The sequence below is a fragment of the Homalodisca vitripennis genome, chromosome 2 (genome assembly GCF_021130785.1).
Source record: "Homalodisca vitripennis isolate AUS2020 chromosome 2, UT_GWSS_2.1, whole genome shotgun sequence".
Lineage (NCBI taxonomy): Eukaryota > Metazoa > Arthropoda > Insecta > Hemiptera > Cicadellidae > Homalodisca > Homalodisca vitripennis.
In genome coordinates, this window is record NC_060208.1 from 137,529,727 (window position 1) to 137,556,593 (window position 26,867).

Consider the following 26,867-nt stretch of genomic DNA (forward strand, 5'->3'; position numbering starts at 1 on the left):
ATTGAGTTACGCGAGGCTTGAGTGACGCGCAACTTTCCTTTCTTGACTCTGCATCGGTGGAAATACATGTTACCTATCACTGGCGCAATCCAGTGTAAAGTGGATTGCGTAAATTAGAATATCGAATTAAGCAGTTAATTGAGTGCTAAGAAGCAGTTAATAGCATTGAGGTTTAGTATAAAGCTAAATTAATGAGTTTACTTCAGACTAATTTATTTATTCCCTCAACGGTAATAAGATACTTCCAAACTATTTTAAATGAAAAATTAGGTACTGCACTTTGGAATATTACGTGAAAAAGTCATTAATTGAATGTAATACACCGTCTAGAAATAATAATCGTATTAAATTAGCAGAAGTTAAATATAAATAAACGAATAAAACTTAAAGGAAATACAATAAGGTATAACATGAAAACTATTTCTTCAATCAACCTACTCAGATGTCTTACTGAGACTGTCCATTTCGCGATCCAATGGCCAGGCCTAGTACTACCATTAGCGCATAATGTAACACAAGCGAGTTCGATGACCAGTCTAGAAACTAACCTCAATGAGACCTCTGGGTTTAGATTGTGTATGGTCTGTCCCTTTAAAACTTGGGAAAAACTTGTGGCTCAAGTGATAACGGTAATGGTTCTACAATTGATTTTAATGGTTCCATAAAAGTTCCACGTAGGCTATTAATCTATTTTACACGTTTAATTCAAGTACCCAATTATTAAAATATTTTCTCTTATAGCTTTTAATTCATCACAATTTCGCGACCTAATTAGGGTTAGGGGATAGAGGAGCGCTGTTATGAGGCAATTTTGAGTTATTTTACTAATGTGTTTGGATTAATTTTGTTATGAACTTTAAAACTGTGACATGACAGAGAAACCAACTGTCTTTCACCCAGTGTACCTACACAAATCAATTGTCTGATTTTCATGACAAGAATTCAGCATCACTCTCATTAGTGGCACTATTGTTATTAATTTTGTTAATGTTAATTGTGATCTGTCACATTTTACCAGCTAATGCAAAGCATGGTCTGGTTATCGCTTCTGAATTTTGATTTGTTGTTTTTTGTACTCTTACAATTAGGTTTTGTTTGCTTTTAGTTGAATTAGTTGTCAACGTATTCAACTGTTTTTTCAGAGATGTTTATGTTTCTTCAGTGCAGCTTAAATATTATTGGTTTAATCTTGTCTCTTATTTTTTTATTTCGTTGCTTATATACTGTTATAGGTTACTGTACTGGAGAGAGTGTGCAATGATAGAATGAACGTAAGGAGAAAAGTTTATTTGAATATACCAGACCCACTGCGACAATATCAATTCACTCCGATTTTCGCAATAGAGTTTATGAACATTATTTACTAAAGTTGTAGTTTAGTTATAATATAATATTTTATTTCAGACACTGAACACATTTCCCGCTTACGAAGAATTAAAGAGGTGTTTTATTGTTGCAATAAAATTTCTTTTAAAAAAAATCCCGATTTTGGACATAGCTTTGGATGATAGCTTCTGAATCAAACAGGACCTTTAGCTGCACTTATATGTTTTCAAACTCAAAATTATGTGTATGACTAGTATTAATGGGACATTAATATACCTAATATTAAATTCAGTTCGTATACAAAATTTAAGAAACAGGGTAACGTAATATATTCATACTAATTGTCCTTAATTAGTAGGTCTGCACTTTTTGTTGTTGGTGTAACTCTAACATTAGACCAAACACACAGCTTAAAGCGTGAAGAGAAGCAAACTAACGAAACGTATCGGCCACGGCCGCAGATAGGTGCTCTGGCTGAGTATATAATTGTGCAGGGGAGTAAATAGTTTAATTACGCGACCACCGGATTAACCGTGACCGCAGTGAATGGAAACGTCAGCTACCGAGCGCCGAGCCGGGCCGTGACGAGTAGGAGAGTATAAACGGCTTGTTGGTTTATAGGATAATAGGTCTGACGCGGTAATAGAGTGCGGTCTGCTCCCTTCCCCTCCCATCCAGTCCGCTCCCCACTTCATTTACTCGTTTCACGATAGACTCAGACATTAGCTGAATGCGGGCTTTTAAAAGGACAAGCTCCCGTTCGGGCGGTTGTTGCTTCCATTATTGCATTCCCCCACGGCCCCCACCGGCCGGTCTCCATGGTAACCACCCCTCCACCGCCGCCGCGCGCTGGTTGGCCGTACACGGCCCCGCCCCCCCTATGGCCCCCCGGTCTCGCGCCCCGCAGTCGGCATGGATACCGAGAGTAGTGAGGAGGCCCGTCGTCACGACTTGGACATGCTGATACAACAGCACCGCGCCGCCGTCACGGCTTTCGGCCTGTCCCTGCAGAAGAGTCATCCCACGCCTCCCAAGCACCACACGATAGAGTCCATCCTGGGTCTTCGCCCGGGAGCTCCGGACCCCCAGGGACCCGGAACCGAGTCGAGCGGTGAGTCTCGTGGGGTAATAGTAGTTACTCGTTATTGATGATACATGATGTATAACAAAGTCGTTCTCACAAGTGGGAGAGTTTTGTAATTTAGAACAGCTAGATAATATTGGTATTAACATGCTTATTGTGTGCGTAGACTAAGCTGCACTGTTTCAAACCTGTATAGCCTAAATAAGTTTGATCCATTTTAATGAGAATAGCCTATAACAAGAATGAAGTTATTACAAGGTCATACGAATATAATGTTAATAACATTGATTGACTAGTTATTTTCAAAATCTGTTGACATTACTGTGTACGCGGGTACGTAGGACGATAAATTTAGAATGCATTATTTAAGCTTCATCCAAAGTTTGTAATGTATATAAAACTTCAGCAATAGTCTTAATAATAAGTACAAAAGTAAAATAAAATCTGCCAATAAAATTATAAATTCACAGTATAAGTTTAACAATACACTAATGTAAGATAGAAAACTAATGTAATAGCAAAAATATAGTTGTGTCCCTTCAGATAAATAACTGGATTTAGCTCATCTTTATTTTGGTATTTCATTTTACAATTCCCTCGATGTCTTTACTTCTAATAGAAGGCAACTGTCCAAAGTAGTGTTTTATCAATAAATGCCGCACATTACGACTCTCCCAACTGTCCTAACCAACACCCTTCAGATGTAGCTATTTATACATGGGAACAGCTATGCATGTATCCTATAGCTAGCTTCCTGCTGTGTGACTAGTAGTCTAGTAAATTGTGGTTAAAACGGCTACACTTGTATACACTTCGAAATTGTCAGTATGTCTTATATTTTGTATATAAAAGTTGTGTATCAGTACAAAATCTAACTACTAATAACGTTTGGGGAGAAAGTTGAATGAAAAATGAAATCAGCTAATTGTACTAACTTGTATTATAAATACAGTAATAAGCTTGGTTATTGCTTATTTATTTATACCCAGGGCAATCGCATTTTAATATTAAACCATTTCTATATATACTTAATATGATGACAGTTAACCATTATATTGCAAAAAAATTATTCTGCAAGATGAATTGAATAGTAATATGTAATAGAAAGACCTTAGTACTCACTAAATAACTAATAATCATGAAGTAATAATAATGTAGTAATAAAAATAACGGTAACAATGGAATAAATAACAAGATAGCAATAATAATAAATAATATGATAAAAATAATACCTAGTAGATGATACAATAATAATAAAAATATTAAGTATACGAAGTCACATTTTACTTGGTAAATTAATTGAGAATATCGTTATTATTGCGTCTGAAATTTTAATTATTTATTAAATCATAAATTGCTTTAGTCTAAACTCTACATAGATGTAGAAAAAAACTACAATTCAACAAAATGATTAATCATGATCTTATTTAAGGACCGTTGCTTATAAATTTAATATTTCCAGCGTAGGATCATAAAACGGCAGACTTTATTTCCTAATTGTCTATTTTTTAGGATAGTTATATTGTTAGTAGTATTATATTTATTAAATGCTTAATAAAAAGCTTATGTTACGAATTACAAACAAATTTTATTTTAACGATCATCTCTATTAGGTAATAACCAAACTTTGGATGATATGTAAACAATAGAATGTATAAACATACCTATACAATGTTTAAAAGAAATTAACATTTTATTTAATATTGGGTTGTTTTAAAGTTTTATCAATGTGTTATTTAACAATGAATAGGCTACTTACAGAAGCGTTGGACAACAATGTGTGAACTTATGCATACTTTCTTTATAATATTATAATGGATTGTTTTGACTAACGTGGTAACACCAATTAACAAATCAAGATTTCTTTTTAAAACTTATAAATGTGAAGAGTCTCCTTTCCACTGAAGTCTACTGCATAATAACCAGTTTTCGTTCAGGCTCTTCGGCAGACAGATAGATTCACGTGGATCAAGGAGACATGAGAAGCAAAATAAATTACACCATCTAAACAAGATGGAACGAAATATCAACAAATCAGATCGTCTCACTTAACTCATATGTACCCATTTTTACAATATTGTGTCAGCAAAGAACTACAGAATGTTGCTGGTGGCTTGAAAGGTCTCTAGGGTTTAATGGGTAATGCCAACCTAAAAGCTCTACCATAGTGAAACCACGTTTATTTCTTTAAAACACATAAAGTGAAAGGACCGCATTACGTAGTGTAAAAAATCAACATTGGATACGGTCTTCTTTTATATCAAAGCATGTTGAAGGAAAGAAGAAAAGATTTTTTTACCTAAAAATAACGAAAGCTAACTAGTTTGATTTTTGGTTAAGCCAATGCCATTACGCGTGTAAGAGGAAACATACATACTTAGATGGCTAAAGTCCGGTAGGCCTACTTAGTTTTGATTATATATGTTGTTAAATATAATACATTGTGTACAATTTTCCTATCTTTAATAAATCGTTTGGTTATCAGAACTATTGTTAAAACCTCGTTTCAACGTGGAGGTACGAGCTTGAAACTTAATGCGGAAAATATGTGTAAAGGTTCGTGTCATATGTACGAATGTGACGGATTGTAACAAATGTAGGCCATTAATCTTTCGTTTACAGTAAGGTAAGTAAAAGTGTCACGCATCACGGGAACACCTATAACGTATTCACCTTTGTTGTAACTGTTGTATATATAGTGTTAATGACAGGAATACAAAGCTTTTTGGAGCTATCTCACAGTCAAATAAGCTTACAAACCCAAGTATTCGATTAAACTTCATGCGGACTAGATAGAATTAAAATATGTTTTGATAATTTTTAAACTAAAATATTATTTTAATCTTATTTTAGTTTTCTGATCACACTTTGTAACACTCAATTTTAATTTTATAACATACAAGTTTTTGGGTTATGAATGCCCATAACGGAACTCTTGACAAATTTACCCGTAAATCGTTATAGTTTAAACCGTGTCAGGAGGGGAAAATTACTATGTTTAGATTTAGGAAAATACTTAAGTGTTCTCTAACCTTAAATATATTAATATTGCCACGGATTATTATACGATGTTAACAGCAATAAACCTTTTAACAGTGAAGATATGATGAAAGTAGTTCCTATTTACAGTAGTAATTTATCTACTAAACATATAGGTGATTGTCAATTTAATCCTATATTTAAAAGTAATTTAAGCACCAGACTTCCAAACAATAATAATATTGTCCAAAACCTTGCCGAATCAAAGTTGAGCTGCAAATTGAGTACCTTGTTTTGTAATGTCTACAAGTCAGTCAGCTTATTTATCGAATTTATTGATTTTTAAATACACTGATGGAAACATATTTAAATGTATTGTTTTACACACAATATACGCAAATTGTTTAATTTTTTTAATGTTCCGCGGATGTGTATGTTCAATTAAAATATAATTTAATTTTAAGCAGCCTATATCATTTTAAACTTTATATCACCAAAAAACAATATGACACCAAAACCTTAGAAAATATACTGCACTGGATAAAATATACATACATTTCAGGTGATCTTAACTACTTTCTAAACCTAGGTCTACCAAAACATTATGTATTAAAACATATTTTGCTACAAAGTTTTGGTAATAAACAATTTGGATATAATATAAACAAAGCAAAATGTTTTTTCCAACTCAGTCGGAAGAAATGTAGATTTCACTTGAGGCCGTCATCTCGAAATGTCTAACAGAAGATGTATTACTTATTTATTTACAGTCAATAACCAATTTACAGTAACACACAAACATGATGGTATTGTCACTTCAGACTATGATACTGTGAGCCAGGTCTTAAACTGCGTGCACTTAAGTAGACATAGTAGTGACAAATAATTAGTTAGGATGTGAGATGATTAAAGGAACAAAATAAATAACAATATTAACAATATAAATCAATAATTACTTTTGTAAAATAAATGCAATATATACTACAGTAACAATTAAATAATAAATAGTAACAATTAATAGTTAAAACGTTACACTGATGTTATAATAACTGTCATCCTTATAAAAAAATATATTTTATACATTTGTTAAATGAAAAAATAGACTAGGTTTAGTTACAATTCATTTAAACGGCAACCGTCTTGAAACATTAAGCGTTATCAAAAATTAAGTAGCCTAAGAATATGTTGTTTGAAATTGCTTTATAAGTTTAAGGAAAGTTTTGATTTATGATGTGAAATACCCGAGATACAAATATTCCTAAACGCGAATGATCGCCATCTTCAATCGTTTTATTGTTTAAGAGTGCCTACTTAACAAATTCATCCAAGCCATTACCTCTGTACCAAGAATATTCCGAATTTATTAAGAACTAAGATATGTATCGTTTAACCGTAGCATACTAGCGTATAGCCTATTTTATTACGTATCGTAACATTTTATACTATTTAAAACTTTGTGCGCTTGTTATCTGAAAATTTGACAAAATATAAAATCACGTAAAAGCAAACAATAGGTCTATTGTAAAATGACCTGATAGTTCTAAAAAAATTGTTTTCCGTTATAATGCATAATAACTAATACATGACCATTCCTTTTCCAAACTTTGAATTGAAAAATTATTACAAAAAACTGTTTTTGTAACAGGATCTTAAGACTTTTTTGTAGGTGATAATTTTTTTAAGTCGGCATGAAATAATTATTTTCAGCTTTTTATATTTAACAGGAAGTTGCACTTAATTTTATTTTAGGTTTCTAGTGCGTGGCCATCTATATGTGTTCCTATGATTGATCATGAATAAGTTTACAATCACGTATATACCAAGATTTATTATATTTTTTAATTATAATACTGTATTATAACAATGATATAATTAAATATTACAAAGTAATGCACTAAGTAGTCATGAGGTATGAATTATATGTACCGTACCCAGTAAATGACAAATAATAAATTATATAAACTAAAACCGTCTATGATCCTTGTAGCAACTTCTTAATGTTGGAGCTTACAATACAACACATTTTTGCAGCGCTGACAAACAAGGTGTTAAATGATCGCTGAGCATCCTGGGTAACTAGAGATCAGTCAAAATAAAGTGTAAAGTTACATCTCTGGTTTTTTAGCAATATTTCTACAAGGATTTTGAGAAAGGTAAATAAACACAACAATAAAAACATATTTCCATAGAAAATGTTGCACTGTACTAAAGGTGAAGTGTATTTACAGCTTCAAGAATAGTGGCTCCCTGTTGCGTGGATGTGATATTACTCTTGATCGATTGCTCTGTACTCTATCCTTTTAATATACAGATCAAACAATACATGTGGTGACGAATAAATACCAAAATTGAGAAAATAAATTTCTTGATGTAAAGGACTTTTGTCTGTGTATTACTGAATTGTTGAAGTGTATAACTTTTACAGTACGCCCAAAATGGATCCTTCTAAGTAGCTTTAAAAGTGTACGAAGACATAGTCACTGGAACACTGGAGTGTGTCGCTGTTAATGGGAGCAGTGAATGTGGGCAGTGCCCGCATCTTTGGAGTTCTCGAGCAGCGGCAATAGAATATATTAAACATAACTTTTTAGATCATATAATTATATTTATCAGCACTGTCATGTACAAGACGATCAGATTGTTATTTAATTTTTTACGTAAATTTTAACTTTAAACGCTTCGATATATTCCCAGAACTTACTTTTAATGATAATCTCACGACATTTAGAAACTAGGACGTTTCTAACAGATGCCAGCTCATACAACATTCTATACATTTTCAGCCTCTAGGTTCCGGCAATTAGAAACACCCATCATCTAAAATCTAATTTTCCTTTCAAGCTTGTAATTTCTATCATATTAGTCTCTAGAAGCTCCTGGACTCGGAGTTTTAGAATTCCCGAACTCAGATCTCGGCCACTGACAGTTCTTGGAATCCGGAAGGATATCTAGAATTGTTTGGCCTCTTTAAGCTCCAGGTAAACACACAGTTTATTGAAATATTTGGCCTCTAGACACTTTTGGAATCAGGGAGTTTCCAGTATCTAGGAGCTCCCAGGCTCTATGGAATTTCGACCTGTAGAAGACCCCAGTTACTAGAAACCTCCGGATTTTTGGAGCTCTCGTTATGTGAAAACTTCCGGCTTAAAGACTTCTTCGTTCTTTCGAATTACAGTAACACTAAATATCTGTTATTGTATTTTTATATCAAACTATTTTTATTACGGCGCTACATTTTCATCACCAAATGAACATTGGAATACTGGTTGAAATTCATTCCCCACAATTTCTATGCCAATTAGTTCTAAATGCATGCATATGTAAGACTTGCTGAATAGTTAAGTGGAAAGTCCTAATATTTCTTAGGTTCCAACTTCTATAATGTAACAGTACTAGAAAACAATTTGGGTTTACTGATTATTCCAAACAAGGCTCAAACCAATTTTAGTTAAATTCTATGGACGGTCAGACTTTTATAAAAAAATGGTTCTGGTCTTGAAGATCGACTCTTGGCGACAAAGATATCGACGTATATTTTCACTAATTATTTGTTGTATAGAGCATCCATAACAGTTTTGGTAAAAGTTGTTGCATTCATAAGTACAAGTTTGCAAGGTCCGTCTGTGACTTCACCTTCCTTTGCTCAAATGCCACTGAATGGATAAACTGGACAACACTACACTTAACGTATGGTCCGGAAGGGTTTATTCAATGTGAAGGTTGAGTTAAGCTCCAGCTCACCTTCGACTTTGTGCAGCGTCTGATATCTGACGCTATCACAGACGACTCCTGAAATCTGGATTTATGTTCGTTTGAAATATGAAAAATAAACGGTCCACACTGAATCATGAAGCCACGAAGAAGATCAAAACGAATTCTGCATCGTTTCGACACCAGAGACGCGTGTTCTCATTGTCTCATCACAATTTGTCACCATTTTTAAATTTCCCCCGACGGACGTGGACTCCAGATTCCAAGAGTCATGTGGCAACGTCAAATTTCGGACACTGCAATAAGCGGAAGGTCAAATAGATAACATGCATTTAACCGGGCTTAAAATTTACTATTAATGTCCATGTCTATTTTAGTTAAACAAAATCCCTCGGTCACTAGAACATGCTGATTGTTGTATAAAACTTGGTGTCAATGTTTTGGGAGAGCCGTTTCAATATTAAGAGCCAAGTGGTTTAATTTACTGTGGAAAAGGCCTGGGTTTGAAAATCTATAGTTCTGTGACTTAAAGAAACGTAATAATTAACTTAAATATAATTTTTGTAAAACATTTATTTATCCGTAGATTATATTTTTAACGACTATTATTTTTACTAGTACACAGTTATAAATATAATAATTTGTAAAATCAATGGATGTACAATACTTTTTTCAATAATTTTGATAATTTTTTTACGTGTTTCAGTGGGTTTTATAATTTATTTATGAAGTATAAATGAGAGATCGTGAAATAAGGCCCCCAGATTCAGGTTGTTATGTGAATTAAGTCTGATTTAAAGGATACGACGCATAGTGTGGCTTGTAGTGATATGAAATAACCCATCCGCACACAACTCTTCACCACATTGGAAACTTCGGACATATTTTATTAATTTGGAAGCAAATAAAGTCCTCCTTCAAGCCTGTTAGATGTTTTATACAAAACAATATGTTCCATAACTTCTAAAATCTAGTTTTGTACTAAAAGATGAAGGATATGGTGTTTTTCAAAATATCTAATTTTTTGTACATTCCTCAATGTTTGGTGGACACACATATATACCTACCTTCTACATCAGAATACATCGCCATCCACGTAAATATAAAGTTGGTCGATGTCATGTACGTTTGATTATTTGTTACTGAGCTATTGTGTTTATTTCAAACTTTAACTGTTCCACAGCGTTTTGCTTAAACTGGCGCTCATCTATTACATCCGTATAAGTCTAAAGAAAGGATGCTTTATTATGACTTTAGTATTTTAGTGAATGTGAATCACGGTAACTTTAAAAGAATTTGGGAAAACCTACATTTAGGCATATATAAACATTTCAAGCATGCAAAAAGTTTCGGTTTTGCTGTATGTTAGGGTCACACAAAACCTGCTCACAGATTACTCGCTCGCACTGTGTAATTAGAGGTAAATTAATTTAAAACGTTGCAACGAGATTTGTAAACTCGATGAGAAAGTCAGGTTAATGGATTAAGCCATGCAATAACAAGTAGTTCCTCTAAGCTCTGTAGAGTTGATTAAATAATTGCTCCATCACTAGCGAGACGCTAATATAGTGTGTGCTCTCTCGACAAGCCACTGTATGCTAATCGAGCTAACTTGACAAGCTCCTCGACCAATTACTGCCTTGTAGACGTGCGATGCGGCTCGTATATACCTTGCCTTACCTTGCTTGTCGCAGCTGGTTATACGGGTGCAGGGCGATTTTATATGTAACAGTCAAATTAATTAATTCGTGTTTTAAAGTACGTTATTGATGGTGGAAGGCTGGGAAGGATAGAAAGATTTTGGACATTTGTCATTTTTAATATGTAACGATTGTTCTCACAGCTGGTGATCAAAATAAATTTCAATTTCAAAGATTTCCGTATTCAGATTACATTAGATGTTAAGGTACGGAAATTACTGATCATAAATGTCACTGGCTAGAAGTGTGGAGTGGCGTCGAAAGCGTCCAAAAGAGAAATATCTGTTGAGATAGTATACCTATATTCAAGCTCAAATCACGTGAGCGTACTCTTCATAATGTGCAAATAGGTTATTTTCCTATTATTACTACCTTAGCAGCTAGAAAGCCTTCCTTGCCTTTTCAGCTCTGTTCAGGTCCTACATGTAAGTGTCTACTAGTCTATTCTCACAAATAGGTTATTTTCCTATTATTACTACCTTAGCAGCTAGAAATCCTTCCTTGCCTTTTCAGCTCTGTTCAGGTCCTACATGTAAGTGTCTAGGCTACTAGTCTATTCTCACAAATAGGTTTTTTAAAATAAATCTTTACGATATCAGTTAGAATATTAGGCAAATGAATACAATAGAATAATTGGCTTGTATATCGAATGTGTTTCATTTAATTTTTCTTATTATAAACCGTTCATTGACTAGTCTTACCGACCGATTCAATAACGTAACTTAGCTTCTTCACTTTTGGTACTATTACTAGACAAAACATCACATGAGTTTACTATTTGTTTTACCTGTAAATATTTTTATTCTGTGATTTTAACGTTGTCATCACGGTTACCCATAAGAGTAGTGTGAAAATTTTACTATTTAATGTTTAACTTTAATTTTTTGCTTGGACCCTAAAATCAACATCTTTCTATCCAGTGTTGGCAGACAGGCAAACATCAAGGCTTGGACTTTGCCTGGTGAAATAAGATATTGTTTACCTTTAGATGTACAGACGAAGAGTCAACCACACGGTTTCAAAAATGCTCTGTCAAGTTCAAATGAATAAAATTGCCAGATAACGTCGGAAAGCGCACTAATCATAAAATTACATTAATAGCTGCAGTACCTTACACGATGTTAGGAACTACATTCACGAAAGGTATCGAGTACATTTTCAAATTTATTTTATCTGGAAGCTATTAAAAATAAACGATTTAACTTTCCAAATACACTGCTACTCACTATCAATCATGAGCATAGATTTTCTAAACAACTTTTTACTTTTAAGATCTTTATTTCTTAAACTAGATTTAACTAGTTCTAATACAAGTACTTACTGTATTATGGTAACTACTATCGTGTATATTTTTTCCTTGATTTTAATTTTAAACTTAATAAAGTCCTTCCTAAAGCATAAATGGGTTTAATTCAGTTACTTATTGTAGGTAAAATAATTACAAGTAAGATATTGAAGCATTGATAAATGAACATATTGAATGGTTTTGGTATTAACATATAGTTTGATAGGAGTTGCAATTTACGACCTTATAGCTTATCTTACCACTCAAGCAATTAGAGTAAATAACTTCTATCAACAGATACTGAATGTTTTGCTGCCACATGAATAAATATTAACTGGATGCAAAACCACTTCTACGGTACGTTATATCTTAGCTAGCATTAATCCTGATTTCTAATTATTGAATTTAATGAAAACTGTTTCTGTAAAAAACTAAACTATCAATTATTCAGCGCGTGTACTAAATGGCAAACAAAATACCACAACAAATACACAAAACATACGTTAGTTACTTACAGTAAGTCAGTACAAATACAGTAAACTGTTTCTGTAAAAAACTAAACTATCAATTATTCAGCGCGTGTACTAAATGGCAAACAAAATACCACAACAAATACACAAAACATACATTAGTTACTTACAGTAAGTCAGTACAAATACAGAAAACTGTTTCTGTAAAAAACTAAACTATCAATTATTCAGCGCGTGTACTAAATGGCAAACAAAATACCACAACAAATACACAAAACATACGTTAGTTACTTACAGTAAGTCAGTACAAATACAGAAAACTGTTTCTGTAAAAAACTAAACTATCAATTATTCAGCGCGTGTACTAAATGGCAAACAAAATACCACAACAAATACACAAAACATACGTTAGTTACTTACAGTAAGTCAGTACAAATACAGTAAACTGTTTCTGTAAAAAACTAAACTGTTATTCAGCGCGTGTTAAATATACCACAACAAATACACAAAACATACGTTAGTTACTTACAGTAAGTCAGTACAAATACAGTAAACTGTTTCTGTAAAAAACTAAACTATCAATTATTCAGCGCGTGTACTAAATGGCAAACAAAATACCACAACAAATACACAAAACATACGTTAGTTACTTACAGTAAGTCAGTACAAATACAGTAAACTGATGGTATTTGTCTGATGCCCGAAACCTGTTTATTTTAATCCTAATATGAAGTCCACTAGGTCAAAGATTTTGTAAAAGATTTTTTGGGGTTTCTTTAAGTATCAGAAAACATTTCATTCATATGTTTCACAATTCATAACGTAATTTTATGTTTCTTAGAAATATTTTTATACTAATTCAATGTACTTTTCTATGATTTAAATGCCACTAGTAACATACGAAGGGTGTGCTAAAGTCGGATCATGAATACACTCCTAATGGAGGTAAAGTTGTACAGAAGTTATCTTTAGGCTTAATATGCATTCCCTGCAATTGCTATGATCTGAGCTTTTGTTCAACAATACCTCTGTGACAGACAAGCAATTTATTTAACCAAAATATCGCATAAAAAACATTTAATAAAGATAAACAACGGAAAAAAGCGTGAATTTGAAATTTGAATAAAATTGTATTTTGTAAACATGTGTTTAACTACAAGAAATATAATTAATTGTTTATATTGCGTTAAATACAAAAAACCATGCATAAAAATATAAACATGCGAATTAATTAATAATCTTCCTTTTTGGAATTATATAAAAACAAAAGGGTTTTTTAAGGATGCTGGAGTTTTACAATGTTTATTTTTATACCTCTATAAATATCAATATTCCAAATTGTTTTACTATTTAGAATAATCAACAACAATTTGGTTTCATAGTATTCGATTTATAAGCATAAGTCAAATAATTATTTTAAATAAGTTACATGATTTTGGGTTCCACTTGCTCTTCAATCCATTACTTTTAGCAATTATTTAAAAATAAAAAACCTTAAGCCATACACTAAGGTTTATATATATATTAAACTTATGTGTATATAAGTTTAGTAATTATCCTATATATATATATATATATATATATATATATATATATATTATCAGTTTTGATAATTTTTATGTTATATGTATCCTTCTCAACATTCTTACTAAATATATACCCATACATTATCTGAGCATTTTTATGTAAACGCTCAGGTAATGTACGGATATACATACACACAATCTAGTTAACTGTCTTCTTTCCTTAATTAGCAATGAAAACTTAAGATGTATACAAAAGATATCGCAGTGAATGTATTGCTGTTTATCATGTACACATCATTATCAAATATGTACTCTAATATTGTGTGACATTACATAAGACACATTAAACTTTAATAATTGATTGATCAAATCCATTTATTATTTGCTGGCATTTTTAGCTTTGGTTTAGATAAAAGACCTACATTCCAAACGTCAACAAAAATTGTAATGCTAGACGTCCAAATCTATCAGTGAAAATTGTGTGGGTTACAATTCATCCCTCGATAAGGTCTCATATGTATAGTTTGGGAAAATTCTATTCACAATACAAAATTCCCTAAACAATTTGTACTAGACATAATAAATGGTGTTTTTTTCTAAGGTTGTCCCACTGTACATAATATGTATATCCCTTTGAAAGGTCTTTGCTACACTATTGAATTCTTTTAATATTCCTCCATATTGTACTACCCTATTCAATCGAGCAGTGCCGTCCGTTAAGAGCAGCCAATTTGAATACAGCCCTACCCCCGGGCGATGTTCTTAACATCTAAACGTGTCGGCGAGTGTGTCAGGCCAGAACAACTGATTCCTCTCGCTTCACATAGCACCTGTAATAGTTCCATAGAGGTAGGCGTGTTCTGTTTCTAGTACCTGGTTACTGGTTGAATCGGATTATCAAATTCCAAAATCCAATTCAATTCATTCCAGTAAGTTTTATAGAACGACTGATATCCTTATATGTATTATACTGCATATTTTATCACAGATTTAAATGAGTTGAAGAGTAAGAAGTTGACGGAAGTTGAAGAAAAGAAGGAGTAGTAGTGGATGGAAACTTCAAAGCTTCATTGCAGAGTGAAAACACTCTGAACATAAGTAAACATTGTTGTTTAGATATGCATGAAATTAAAACACTTTAATTGTAGATATGAAACCCTCTATAATTGTATCTTGAAGTTGTTACCTTAAACTCAATCGTGTATGTTTCCATATCATTGCTCGTTCCGTGCATCTTATGGTATCACATCATACCATGATAATTTTATTATGTACGGTAGCCTTTAATCAATACTGTAAAATAAAAAGGAAGTGTATTTTTGTGTCTTTGGAAAGGAATTTGGAAATAAAGAAGAGAGATCGCGTTATTTTTGGAGAACTTTGAGTAGAAACAGTAGAATCAAACTAGCATATCACTTACTTTGGTGACACTAACTTTAAGGAATAGTGGTGAGCTCCTCTATTTACTTCCGTTAAAGCTGGGTTTAAACACTGTTGCACTGCTGTCAAAATTAGGAAGTTGTGTACAGTAAAAACTAAATAGGAATATAGCTTTTTAAAGGGAATTGAGATTGTTTATGATGGACTAAATATGCTTCTTTTGGCCTCTTTAAACATATCGTGTAGTAATGAAATGAATATCCCCCAATTTAGACCTCTGTTTGGTACTAAATAAATAATTTTATAATATTTCAAAGTAACAGTGCATCACTACGCTAGTATTACTATTTTGTTATTATAGTTGTAGTTTAACATTGTAGTTCTATAACATACTTACTTTTTAATCTATTGAGTTATTATTTTTAAATCAAAGATCTTTCAAACTGTTGCAAATGTGGCGATCCCTATTGCAGCATGCAATAATTGCATACAATAAACCGATTCACGATTTAACTCAGTATATTTCAAGATATAGATGAATATATTAGCAAACATTGGCAGTATCTAACTTTTAAAGATTAATAATAGAATTTTACATTTAACTAGTTCCTATGCGTAATGTATTTGTTTTATATATGCAAGGCGTTGTGGAAATAACATTTTCTAATGTTTTTTCTTGTGTAAAATTTACTATAAGCTTATTGCTCAAAAGTTACAGATTTTGAGCATTCCATATCGAAGCTAAAACGTTTATGCCCCAAACTTTTGAGATATGTAAACATATACTGTAAATGCGTTTCAGAAATAAATTGTGTTTTATTACAAATAAAACTTTTATCAAAGCTAGATAATGCATTAAAGTTTAAGACTCGTCACCTCGTCATTAATATAACCACGTGATATTAAAGTGATTGGGATATTGATAGTTGAAAATTATTTATACGTTATAAGATTGCCGTTTTTTGTTTATTGACATGACAGTGTGACATAAATTACAGATGTTTTTCTTTGTACCAATAAAACTCCCATTTTTCTAAACTTTGAGTCCATTATTTATTCTACCTAGTCATAGTCATAATAATAATAACTTTTTATAACTCGTCTGTGCCATGGAGCGAATTAAACACATACATCGGTTGAACGTGTTTGTCTGTTATAGAGTTCAATCTAAGCTGTTGAAGCTAATGGCAGATATTGTGGTGCATCTAATACAATTTTTGGTCGGCACAAATTGATCGCTGATTTGTAACTGTTAGTCTGAGGGTTAATGGCGGCTGTGCTGAGGGCGGGAGGAGGGTGTTGAGAGGGTGCATTTGTACAGCACAGGGAGGGAAGTGTGAATGTATTATGGTGTAGGGGCAGATGAGTGTTGGGCCTAAACACCTTTCTGAGGGGTGTGAACGAAACGAATGCGGATGCCATAGTTTTGTGTCTGATGTTCACTACCAGTTAGTTGTACATTTAAAAATTGTTACATATATGCCTAATAAATATAAAGTACTTAGTAACTTAAAAATCTGCTGGTCAAGTTGTTAATTATTATACATTAAAACATGCCCCTTGAATCCCTTAGCTATTCCTTGTTATTAATAATTACATTTTTATCTCAGACGCGTCTACGTGACTGGAATGGAAACTATAATATATATCAATGTTTTGTGGTTACACATGCGTATATACTTATGTTAAACGTTTTGTAAAACCGTCCAAACGTTTTCTAGAGGTTAGGATCTCTATGCATTCCATTCTCTTAGGCTTGAGTGTTACTACGAAGGACACTGAAGTAGTTAATTTCCTTTATACTCGCTACTTACTCCTTTATAACTCCTATAGTCTAAGTACTCGCTACTTACAAATCGTACCTATTACACACTTCACGGGTCCAAGGAGACACAGTTACTTAGATATGTGTGCTCAGTTGCCTCACATCACCGTCTAAGATTCAGAAAGTCGAATGAATAATCCAAATTCTTCGTATTTATTCTTTTTTTAAAGTTTGTTAATAACATTGTAAGGATTGAGAGGTCAATAGTATTTCGAACATTTGCCACCGTTATACGTTACAAAATGTATAACACAACGTTTTGAAGATTGGAATCTATCCTCTTCGTCAGGTGAGGATATAGCTAGTTCAAAGAAAACTTACCTGAAAAATGCTTGGAGTCCATACAGGAGAAAATGAACCAACGCGTTGTCAGTGTACAGGGTGCAGGTCACGTGCATAAGTCACGAGCACGAGAAGTCAAGAACGCTATCATACGTTACACCAGCACTGGTGAAAATGTGATGTTTAAACATTTATACGGATAACGGTTTTAAGAAACAAAAAGTGCATTGATTTTACCACAGCTAGTTAGAAACAGAAGCCCTTCTAGAAATATAGGTAGCAATGGGTATGCTTTCAAGCACATCTCAGGATCATCCAGTAGTGATGCATCTAAGGGGCAAATATAGTTATTGTTTTCTGGCATTGCTGGGTGCCTAAATTATCATTCTCTACTAAGCAACAATGATCCTTTCGAACAGGATCATATAAATATACATACGAGGTATGGCTAGAAAATAACCGGTTTAGTATTGACGGAGCCACAGAACGCACGAAATAAGGCTGAATATTATACTGTTAGACAAGTGACCCCCCTCCCACCACTCCTCGTTTTTCGTCTGGCTACCGTATTTATTCCTTACACCTCGGATTGTACATGGAATCTCTCCAAACGTGGTCTAGGAGGTACGATGGTATATATTTCAGCGTCTTGGGTTTGATTGATACTAACAAGGCCATCGAAATTTTTTTCATCATGTAGCTATTTTTTCATAACAGCCATTTTTTACTGAATTCGCAAATGTCAAACGAACTTTACTACAATTAATCAGTCCATGTCGAGTTTAATAACTTGTTTCCTTATGCCTCTTACTTAAATTCAAATATTTAAATTTGGAATATACAAAATATAAATCAGGTCAGTAGATGCAGCTTCACTTAATACAAATTGACACCTACTTATAAATATTACAGTCGTCTGTAAATTTCCTCATATATGTGTGTAGTGACCCTGTACTCATTGCAGGTGCAGGTACCAGCATATACATATTTGAATACATTAAGTATTTTTTGTGGTTAAGGAAAATGATTGTTCATATAAACATAATTTGTATGTCTTATTATAATTCGGTCGAGTTTAAAGATTCAGGGGTGGATTCATCCCCATATCCGCCACTGTAGTGACGTGACGTGCGTGTGCGTGTGTCACACTGGAGGGTCGGTAGGTGAGGGGGAGGGTGGGAGGTTGCAATTATCTTCACCCGGTGATTCCATTTAATTAAGTCCTGATACATTCGAAATCAAAGTGGCTCGGTTTGAGTAAATAAGAAACATTATTACAAAACGAATTACTTCTCTCTGTCCCGTCTCGGTCGGTAATTTATTTCACATTTTCTTATTTGCTTTTCTGTCCTCCCCGCAAGGTTTTTACTGCGATTCCTGACCGTTTTGTTGTAACGATTGCTTTGCCCTCAATCTTTGAGCTCTATGTTTGCCCAACACTTGGCTTCACACTTAGTGAAATGTGAGCTACTTTTTACATTTATTCACATATTCATTTGGATCAACTAAAATGTTGCAGTGACTAATGTATTTAATGTATATATTATTTTAATATTTGAATGATATAATAGTATGATCAAGAATTTTTTATCGACCTTTAGATAAAAATGATAATGATTGACGACCTTTAGATAAAAATGATAGATATAGGTAATGATTAAGGGTTGAATAGATCAGTGTAATCTCAATTATTAATATTTGAATGTTTAAGTTGTTAATAACATAATCGTTAGTTATTAAATTATTTATTGATAATATTTCAAATTTCAGTTGGAAATATGTAATTACATTTTATTTAGTTACCATACATTTATTTGGTTGGGGTTTTTATGTTTCATATTTTAATAAAGGTACAAAATCAACCAGATGTAATAACTACGCATATGAATATAAGTAAAAAAATCCTCTACAAAGTATAAACTGAAGTAGATAAATCAATAAAAATTTAACTCAGCTTTCGGTCATTTTTAGATCCAACAACGATGTAAATAAAGTTTAACCCATAATTAAATAAGTAGTAGTTAAACCATTTTCCTAATCTTATGTGAATAAAACTGCAAGTAGAACATGCAATAAATAACGTTTTAAAATGAGTATTGCTTAAAAAAGATTCAACTATTGGTTGAAAAATAATGTTACGAAATTTCATTGGCTCTACTCATCACTTTAAACTTCATTATAACTGCTTCTCCGATTTTGTAATACTACAGGGAAATGATCTTTCCTTTGTTTTATCAATTCAGACTAATTGAGAAATTGTTCATTTTGTTTGTATCAAAAATATAACATTTTTACCAGTAATATATGTTTTTTCAATATCCCTACAAACATACAGTCATGGGAAAAGACTAAACAATAGCCTATATAGTGAGTTAGTGGGTAAGCAGTGAGGGGTGTCCACGCTTATCTGGGACAAATTAGCCGTAACGCACGCAACAGGAATCCCCCTCCTGATTTCCTGACTAGTAGACACTGCAAGCAATAAATCTTCAAATTACGTAATACACTGTTTGCAAATGTTCTCTGAAAACCTCTGTATGATTCAGATTAATAATATACGTAATAATAATAACTTACAATAAGTTAATGATTTGTAAAGCACAACCAATATAAATCAACTAGTTTTAAATGTATAAAAAATATTTTAAAATTGCTTCTAAGCGGTAAATACATTCTTATACCAGTCATTTGTTAATTAAAACTGTTACAGCTTCGTATTGAAATATTGGTTTGATTAAATCGGACGGCACTGTAAATTGAACGAATTTAATAAAAACGCCAAATGATTGGAATCAACTGTCTATATAAAATAATGTCAACATCAATTCAAGCAATTAAACAATCACAGGTATTGATTGGTGATATTAATATAAAAATTGAGCAATAACGGTTTTTCACGAGTCGTAATTTGATTGGAATCTGATTTAATTTGCTCACAACCAATAAATGCCTCGCTATAACTTATTGGAGCATGTGCCGTTTTGGGTGCGTAGAACTTAGGTGTTTACTTTTGATATTTTGTATTGTACTTAAATAACAAGATTTCCTCATTCAAAAAGGAAGACAGGCATCTCAGAACAAATACAACTACTTAAATTGGAAGATATGTGTTCAATACGGAACTACATTTGGACTTGTTTTCAAAATGTAGTTCGAGATAGTTTACTGAACTAGTTTCAAAGATTCTAACGTCTCATAGTACAATGAAAATCTACGTCAGGGCTCTTTGACCTTTGAAGCGCATGATTTTTGTTTCCTCTTCTCTTTTTAAAAGAAAAGTTGTGATCCGAAAATCAACTCTGAATTGATTTACAGGGATAAGCATTTTAACGTAGACATGCAGGAAAATACTGACATTGAATATCTTCTACTGTGTAATAAAGACTGTTTTTCTAATATTGGATGTTATCTTCAACATGGTGGTGAGCAAATTCAAAATCTGTGATTTTCGACAGTCACAAAAAGATCAATAAGAATAAATTCTTTAATATTTTTTTTAGTTGTGTTAGGATTTCATTTGTTGACTAAAACAACGCGTCTTTCTTAGAAATAATTTTGGTTGACGGTCAGAAAACATGAGCGCCGCAGATTAAAACTACCTCTGCCGTTATCAATTCGACCAAATACGATGTTCCACTGTGCAATCATCAGTAATTTCCAGATGCAAACTTCAACTCACAATCGGACGGAAAGAGAATCGTTGTTTGCCGACCGCCGCTCTTGTTTGGACACAATACGCGACAACAACCGCGGCGGAGCGTTGTTTGTGATCGTTTGTCCCGGAAATGATGTCCAGACGCTCTACGATCGCCCTGTTTACAGAAGGAGATACACTGCAGCGATCGGCCAAACTCGGGTCCAATTACTGGCACCTTGTTGGACATCATTTGTATGGAAATTGAATTTTTATTCGAGCCCCGCCGAGCCGGAACCCAAAGAGCATCACAGGTAACGGTCCGATTTGCATTCCGCCTGTCCAAATAAATAGATTGCATTTGATCCCCCAAACAAAACGCAGCTCTGGTAATCTCTTTGTTTGTCGTGTAACTCGACCTGCTGTATCTTCTCGGTGCACTGAGGACGAGGCAAAAACACCCTTTTCAGACGATCAATCAAAAATTCGTTTTATGTTTGTTTAATCAAAACAGCATGAAAACCTTTTATAATGGAATGTCACGTTATTTTATTCCATTCACCTCTTACAACATCATAAGATATGAAACTTGTTGACTATCAAGTATTGCTCAATCCGTCGAATTTTCGCTGTAAATATCAGTTATTTATTTAATCTCTTATGTTTAATGGAAAGAAAACAAATTTATTGGGAGGTGAACTTAGAATTCTAGAGCCATCCAAGTCACTTAACCACTTTTTTGAGATTGCCCATGAGATAGAGATTAAACTATAATATTCAACTATTGCTATAACAAAAATACTCAATCCTCCCATAGTTTTAAATTTATTTCACGATACCTGTTATTATCGAAGATTCCATCGTCAGGTGTGAATTCAAACTACTTCTGCAATGAAAGGAGTTATCAGTTATATTCAAATTCATACCGGCAAATATTATTAGTTTCTGTTTGATCATGTTATCACTGATGTCATCTCTGACCACTACATAAATGGATAAGTAGTTGACAAGATTTATAGTTTAATAGATAAAGTGTTACTAAAACAAGACAATTACTCTGGTCATTGGGGGGGGGGATTTGAAATTATTTAAATAAGTAAAGGTTTACTTACGGTATTACAACAAATTTATTAGAGCAATAAAATTTCTTTAATATTTTTAAATTGTTATTTGGGAATTTTTATAAGTATATTTTTACAGATCTGGTAATAATAGTTTAATTGTTTGGCAAAAACGACTTTTCAGGAATTATGACCGTTGTTATTCCCGGTATTCAAGATGTTAACTATTTATTCGTTCATCATTACATTTGACCAAAATGTTTGATATATTTTAAAGGATCTGGTACTAATAGACCAGTAAATGTATGTGATACGAAACAATCTCTGTAGCCACAGTCACCACAGAGAGCTGACCTTTATTATCTCTGCCGCGTTGCGATAACTGATGGTACGGTGATGTCCGACTGTATCCAAGGGTGCTAGACGATGTGACGTTGAAGAGATCTGCTAGGAGGTGTCGGAGTTAGTCCTGCTTGTTTGCCGAGAGGGCGAGAGGACGCATGCGTCACTCACCCCTATTCCCCTCACCCTCGCCCTCACCGCTCTCGCTTCAGCTTCACTCAGCTCTCTATTGCCTCTAAATAAATCTTGCTTGAACATTCTGTTTTCATTTGTTCCATTACATTTTCTTACGACTCGCTTCTACCGCGGATGCCTCCGATTTGGCCTTATTTGCGGTGAGTTGTGAGCTGATGACTAGGGTTGTCATCGTCAAGGAAACCGATAGAATTTCATTGCCCGGGATCATGTTTTCTGTTATTTACGATTGGGTATTTAATTACTTCTGAAATTCAATTTAAATTCAATGACAACTCAGAAGTTGTACCTTTTAGATAGTGCACCTAGATCAGTGAATCCGTTCGTAGGAGACATTCAAGTATTACATTTTGATTTGCAATCATTTTAATTCCTATTATTAGTGAAGAATTAAACCCAACATTTACCACAACATGACTTACTACCTAGAATACAAATTCTCTCCTAATTTACAATCTTTCAAAAATTGTTTAAACCGTATTGTATTCAATAGCAAAAACATCCAATATGATTGTATTTTAAAAGATTGAATTAATTCTACAAGTTCACTTAAAACTCTAAAGTGTAATACATTTAAATATGTAGCCTTTCTTAGGTTTATTTTCAAAAATAAAAAATGGCTTCCGTTTTAGGTCTTATTAGCCATCAATCTCCCCAATCTGATTACAGATGTTCTTTGCTGTAGATTCAGAATGTTATAGCCTATGCCTAGTACTTTGGATTATTTTATTCATTGTTTTGTGTACTTAGATCAATAAGAGGCATGTGTAAAGAATTAGGGATATGACAATATTTTATTGAACCGGTTAGTAAAGAACTATTTTTTTTAGTGGCCTATCTATTTATTTATTTATATACGGCATGCACCATTTTACAACCAATGTTAAATCCGATTCAACAAGAAATAATTTATCTTAGAATACAGTTAACAAGCAATATTTTATTATTTACATTTATTATTTACAGTATTTTATTTGTTAAACTCAAAACGTTTTAAACTAGTAGTCAGCAGAGCTTTAAGGAGCTTTGTACGTTGATCAGTCCTTTACTTTACATTTAAAGCTTTTAATTAATATAACATTAGAGAGTATGCAAGCCTTAGCGCACTCTGAATACGAGTAGCCACACCACGTGTAGGTTACAAGCAAAAGTTAAAATCTATAGCTGTTGTAATTCTCGAGTTGTCCAATGGATAGATAGACATACAGACAATAACACAACAAATAAATTGATACAAAAATGAAGCAGCGTGTAACTTATTCTTGTATAGTTTAAAATTGTATGCAAAATTTAAAGTTTACGTATAAAATCTTACTTGACATGTGATTATTTTTTGTCCATTAATTAGAATAGAATAAGTGTAGAATAATTAGCGTGTTAGGGTAGTAAGGCTACATATATAAATATGCCTCATGTTAGAATCTCTTATCGGTGTATTGAGTTTGTTTACAAATGTATTTATTCTACTATTTTCTCGTTGCCTTCTTGAACACCAGTGGACCAAAGTAAAGATATTCACTAGGACTCAGCCAAATCCCGTGGAGTGACATCCATCAACACCGAATTCGGAGTACCTCATATACAAATGAAATTTCATGCACAATTTCAGACAGAAATGAAATTTTTCAAGCCCCACGGGAAAATGTACATTGAATCTTTTTATGGACTATGAAAAAAGTCTAGAAAACTTTAATTTATTCTACTTTTTTAAGGTGGAATGAAATTTGACTTCTAAAGCTGGCAGCCAGTTAATTAGTTGTATATTTTCGAATATAAGTAACTTATACAGGCCACTGGTAGTTTTGGAATGCATCTAACCTTGGTGGATCACACTTAGTTAGTTGGACCTTTTCGAATATAAGTAGGCCTAACTTATACAGGCCACCGCTATACCTGTATTTGGAATGCATCTAATCTTGATGTATAAAACTTAAGTTAACTGTACCTTTTTGGATCTAAGTAACTTATACAATCCACTAGTAGGTTTGGAATGCATCTAACCTTGGTGGAACATATTTTGAACTAATATCGATTATATAATTTCTCAAACATAAGTAGTCAAGGGTAATTCGATAATTGAAACAAATCACCATAAAGAATCGTGCGGTAGGTTGGAGGGGGGAGGGGGTGCGTGTCCTGTCAAGTGAGATGTTATCAGATCCCCATAAAACAGGGTGATAAGTGCGACACAACACCAAACAAGCTATAACTCTGTGTCGGGCAGCACCCTCCCCCACACGAGGGGTGTCTGTGGAGACTGTCATAGTGTTGGTTGAGAACGACTGTGAGAACAATAACCGCTGGAGCAAATTATATTGTGTCGTTCAATCAGTAGGCTAAGTGTTCTACTAAAACTAATTTAGAAATGCCAAGACAATATTTCACCGAACTGCTTATAACCGGTATTAATTCATAAAAGAATTGTTTACGGAGGTTTGTGCAACTAGGAAACTAAGAATTTTAATAGTTCATTCATAATTTATCCGCCGTTCAAATTTTTCTTTTAGGAATAACATTTTGTGTGATAATGTTGGATCTCAGTTAGAGGACGTGCTTCACTAACATGCATTTAAAATGCCCGTAACGCAGCAAGACAAAGCCAATTTGGTGAAGTTTTGGAGGAAAGGGATTTGCATCAAAACCGTAGAGCTGTGCGTTTTAGCCCACGTCTCTCGCATCGGCGGGGAGAGATTGCAGCAGTATTACGACAAATGTGATGGCGTTGATAACTGTTCTACATCGAAATGAAAATATTTCGTTATAACTTAGTGTTTCATTTCGCATATTTAAAATTATCTCATTACTAATGTTTCAAACCTTTGAAAAACTTTAGTAGTATAAACAGTTTTTCGGCCAATGATCCGCTCTCATAAATGTTTGTAAAAATATATTGAGAATCAATACATAAATAAATCTTAGAAACTGAATGAAATTTCATGCCCTGCTTCTGAATGTCCATCAAGCTTTGCTTCTAGCAAATATTTCTTTCCGATTATATACAATAATCTACTAACGCTTCACAGTCCTTGTACTTTCTGGTACTTTTTGTAAAATTATTATAAAAACGCATTTAAATTGTTCACTCGCCGCTATGTACATAAAAAATTACTTATGTTATTAAGTATTACATTTTTTAATTATAAACGTAAAGTTTGTTTCTTGTTAGTACTTTACTAGCAAAATTATAATGCACAGTTATGCTTATGAATTAAGCACTCATTTTTCCATTTACTATAAGTAGTAAACCCAATTAATAAAAAAGAAGAACTGACGTATTAACCTCCTTGGTCTAGTTTTTGTATATCTTGACATTTTCCGTTGTGAAGAATTTACATTATTTAATAATATTTGCTTTAAAACCAAATAACAGTTTTACTAGTTTTGCTGTGAATAACTAAAATATAACTAATCCTGATAATATACAACGCCACAACTTAAACCGAGTATAATTGAGAGTTTCAAGTAAAAAAGCACTAAACGTAGTAAATACAAGCATTGTGTTTAATAGCTTAGACCAAACTAAAGAATGTTACAACAAAATGTCGTAGGGGTGTCAGTTTTGTTTGTAGGGGTGTAGTACGGGTGAGGGTGTAGAGATGCGTTGCGAAAAGCATCAACAACAGACGCGGTGCAGTGCTTCATGTCCCCTGGAGAACACTTGGCTAATTCGGCCTTTCTAATTGAGTCACTGGATTTCCGAATAAGAGGCTTTTTGTTTGGCATTAGTGGGGCTAATACACGGCTGACAGGTTGACGTCGGTGCCTCCCCTGCCTCCACCCTCCCACTTTATTTCCCTAAGCTTTAAAGGGACCGCCACCAATTTTGACACTGATTTGAAGTGGGTTCTGTGGTAGTTAACATTTTGTTATTTTGACGGCGTCCCAGGTCTTAGATAAGATTTGACTCTGATTCGTGTCGACCGCTGTCCCGGTAGTTTTTGTGGTCACATGTCCCCGAGGCTGTGGTTTCAACTTGTCTTACTTGTAAACTGTACAAATCGGCAAATCTTAGTGTAAATAACAAGGGTTAGTATGAAATTTTAGTGTATGTATGACTTAGAAAATTT

At 33.3% G+C, this 26,867-nt stretch overlaps 1 protein-coding gene across 1 annotated transcript in view; it reads left to right on the top strand.

Moving 5' to 3' along the window:
* The first annotated feature begins 2,238 nt into the window (after nt 1-2,238).
* The window catches only part of LOC124355820 (retinal homeobox protein Rx1-like), a 76,332-nt gene continuing 51,703 nt past the window's right edge, over nt 2,239-26,867 (top strand). The window contains exon 1 of the mRNA XM_046806974.1: nt 2,239-2,437. Coding sequence (XP_046662930.1) covers nt 2,239-2,437 — 199 coding nt within the window. The remainder of the gene's footprint in view (nt 2,438-26,867) is intronic.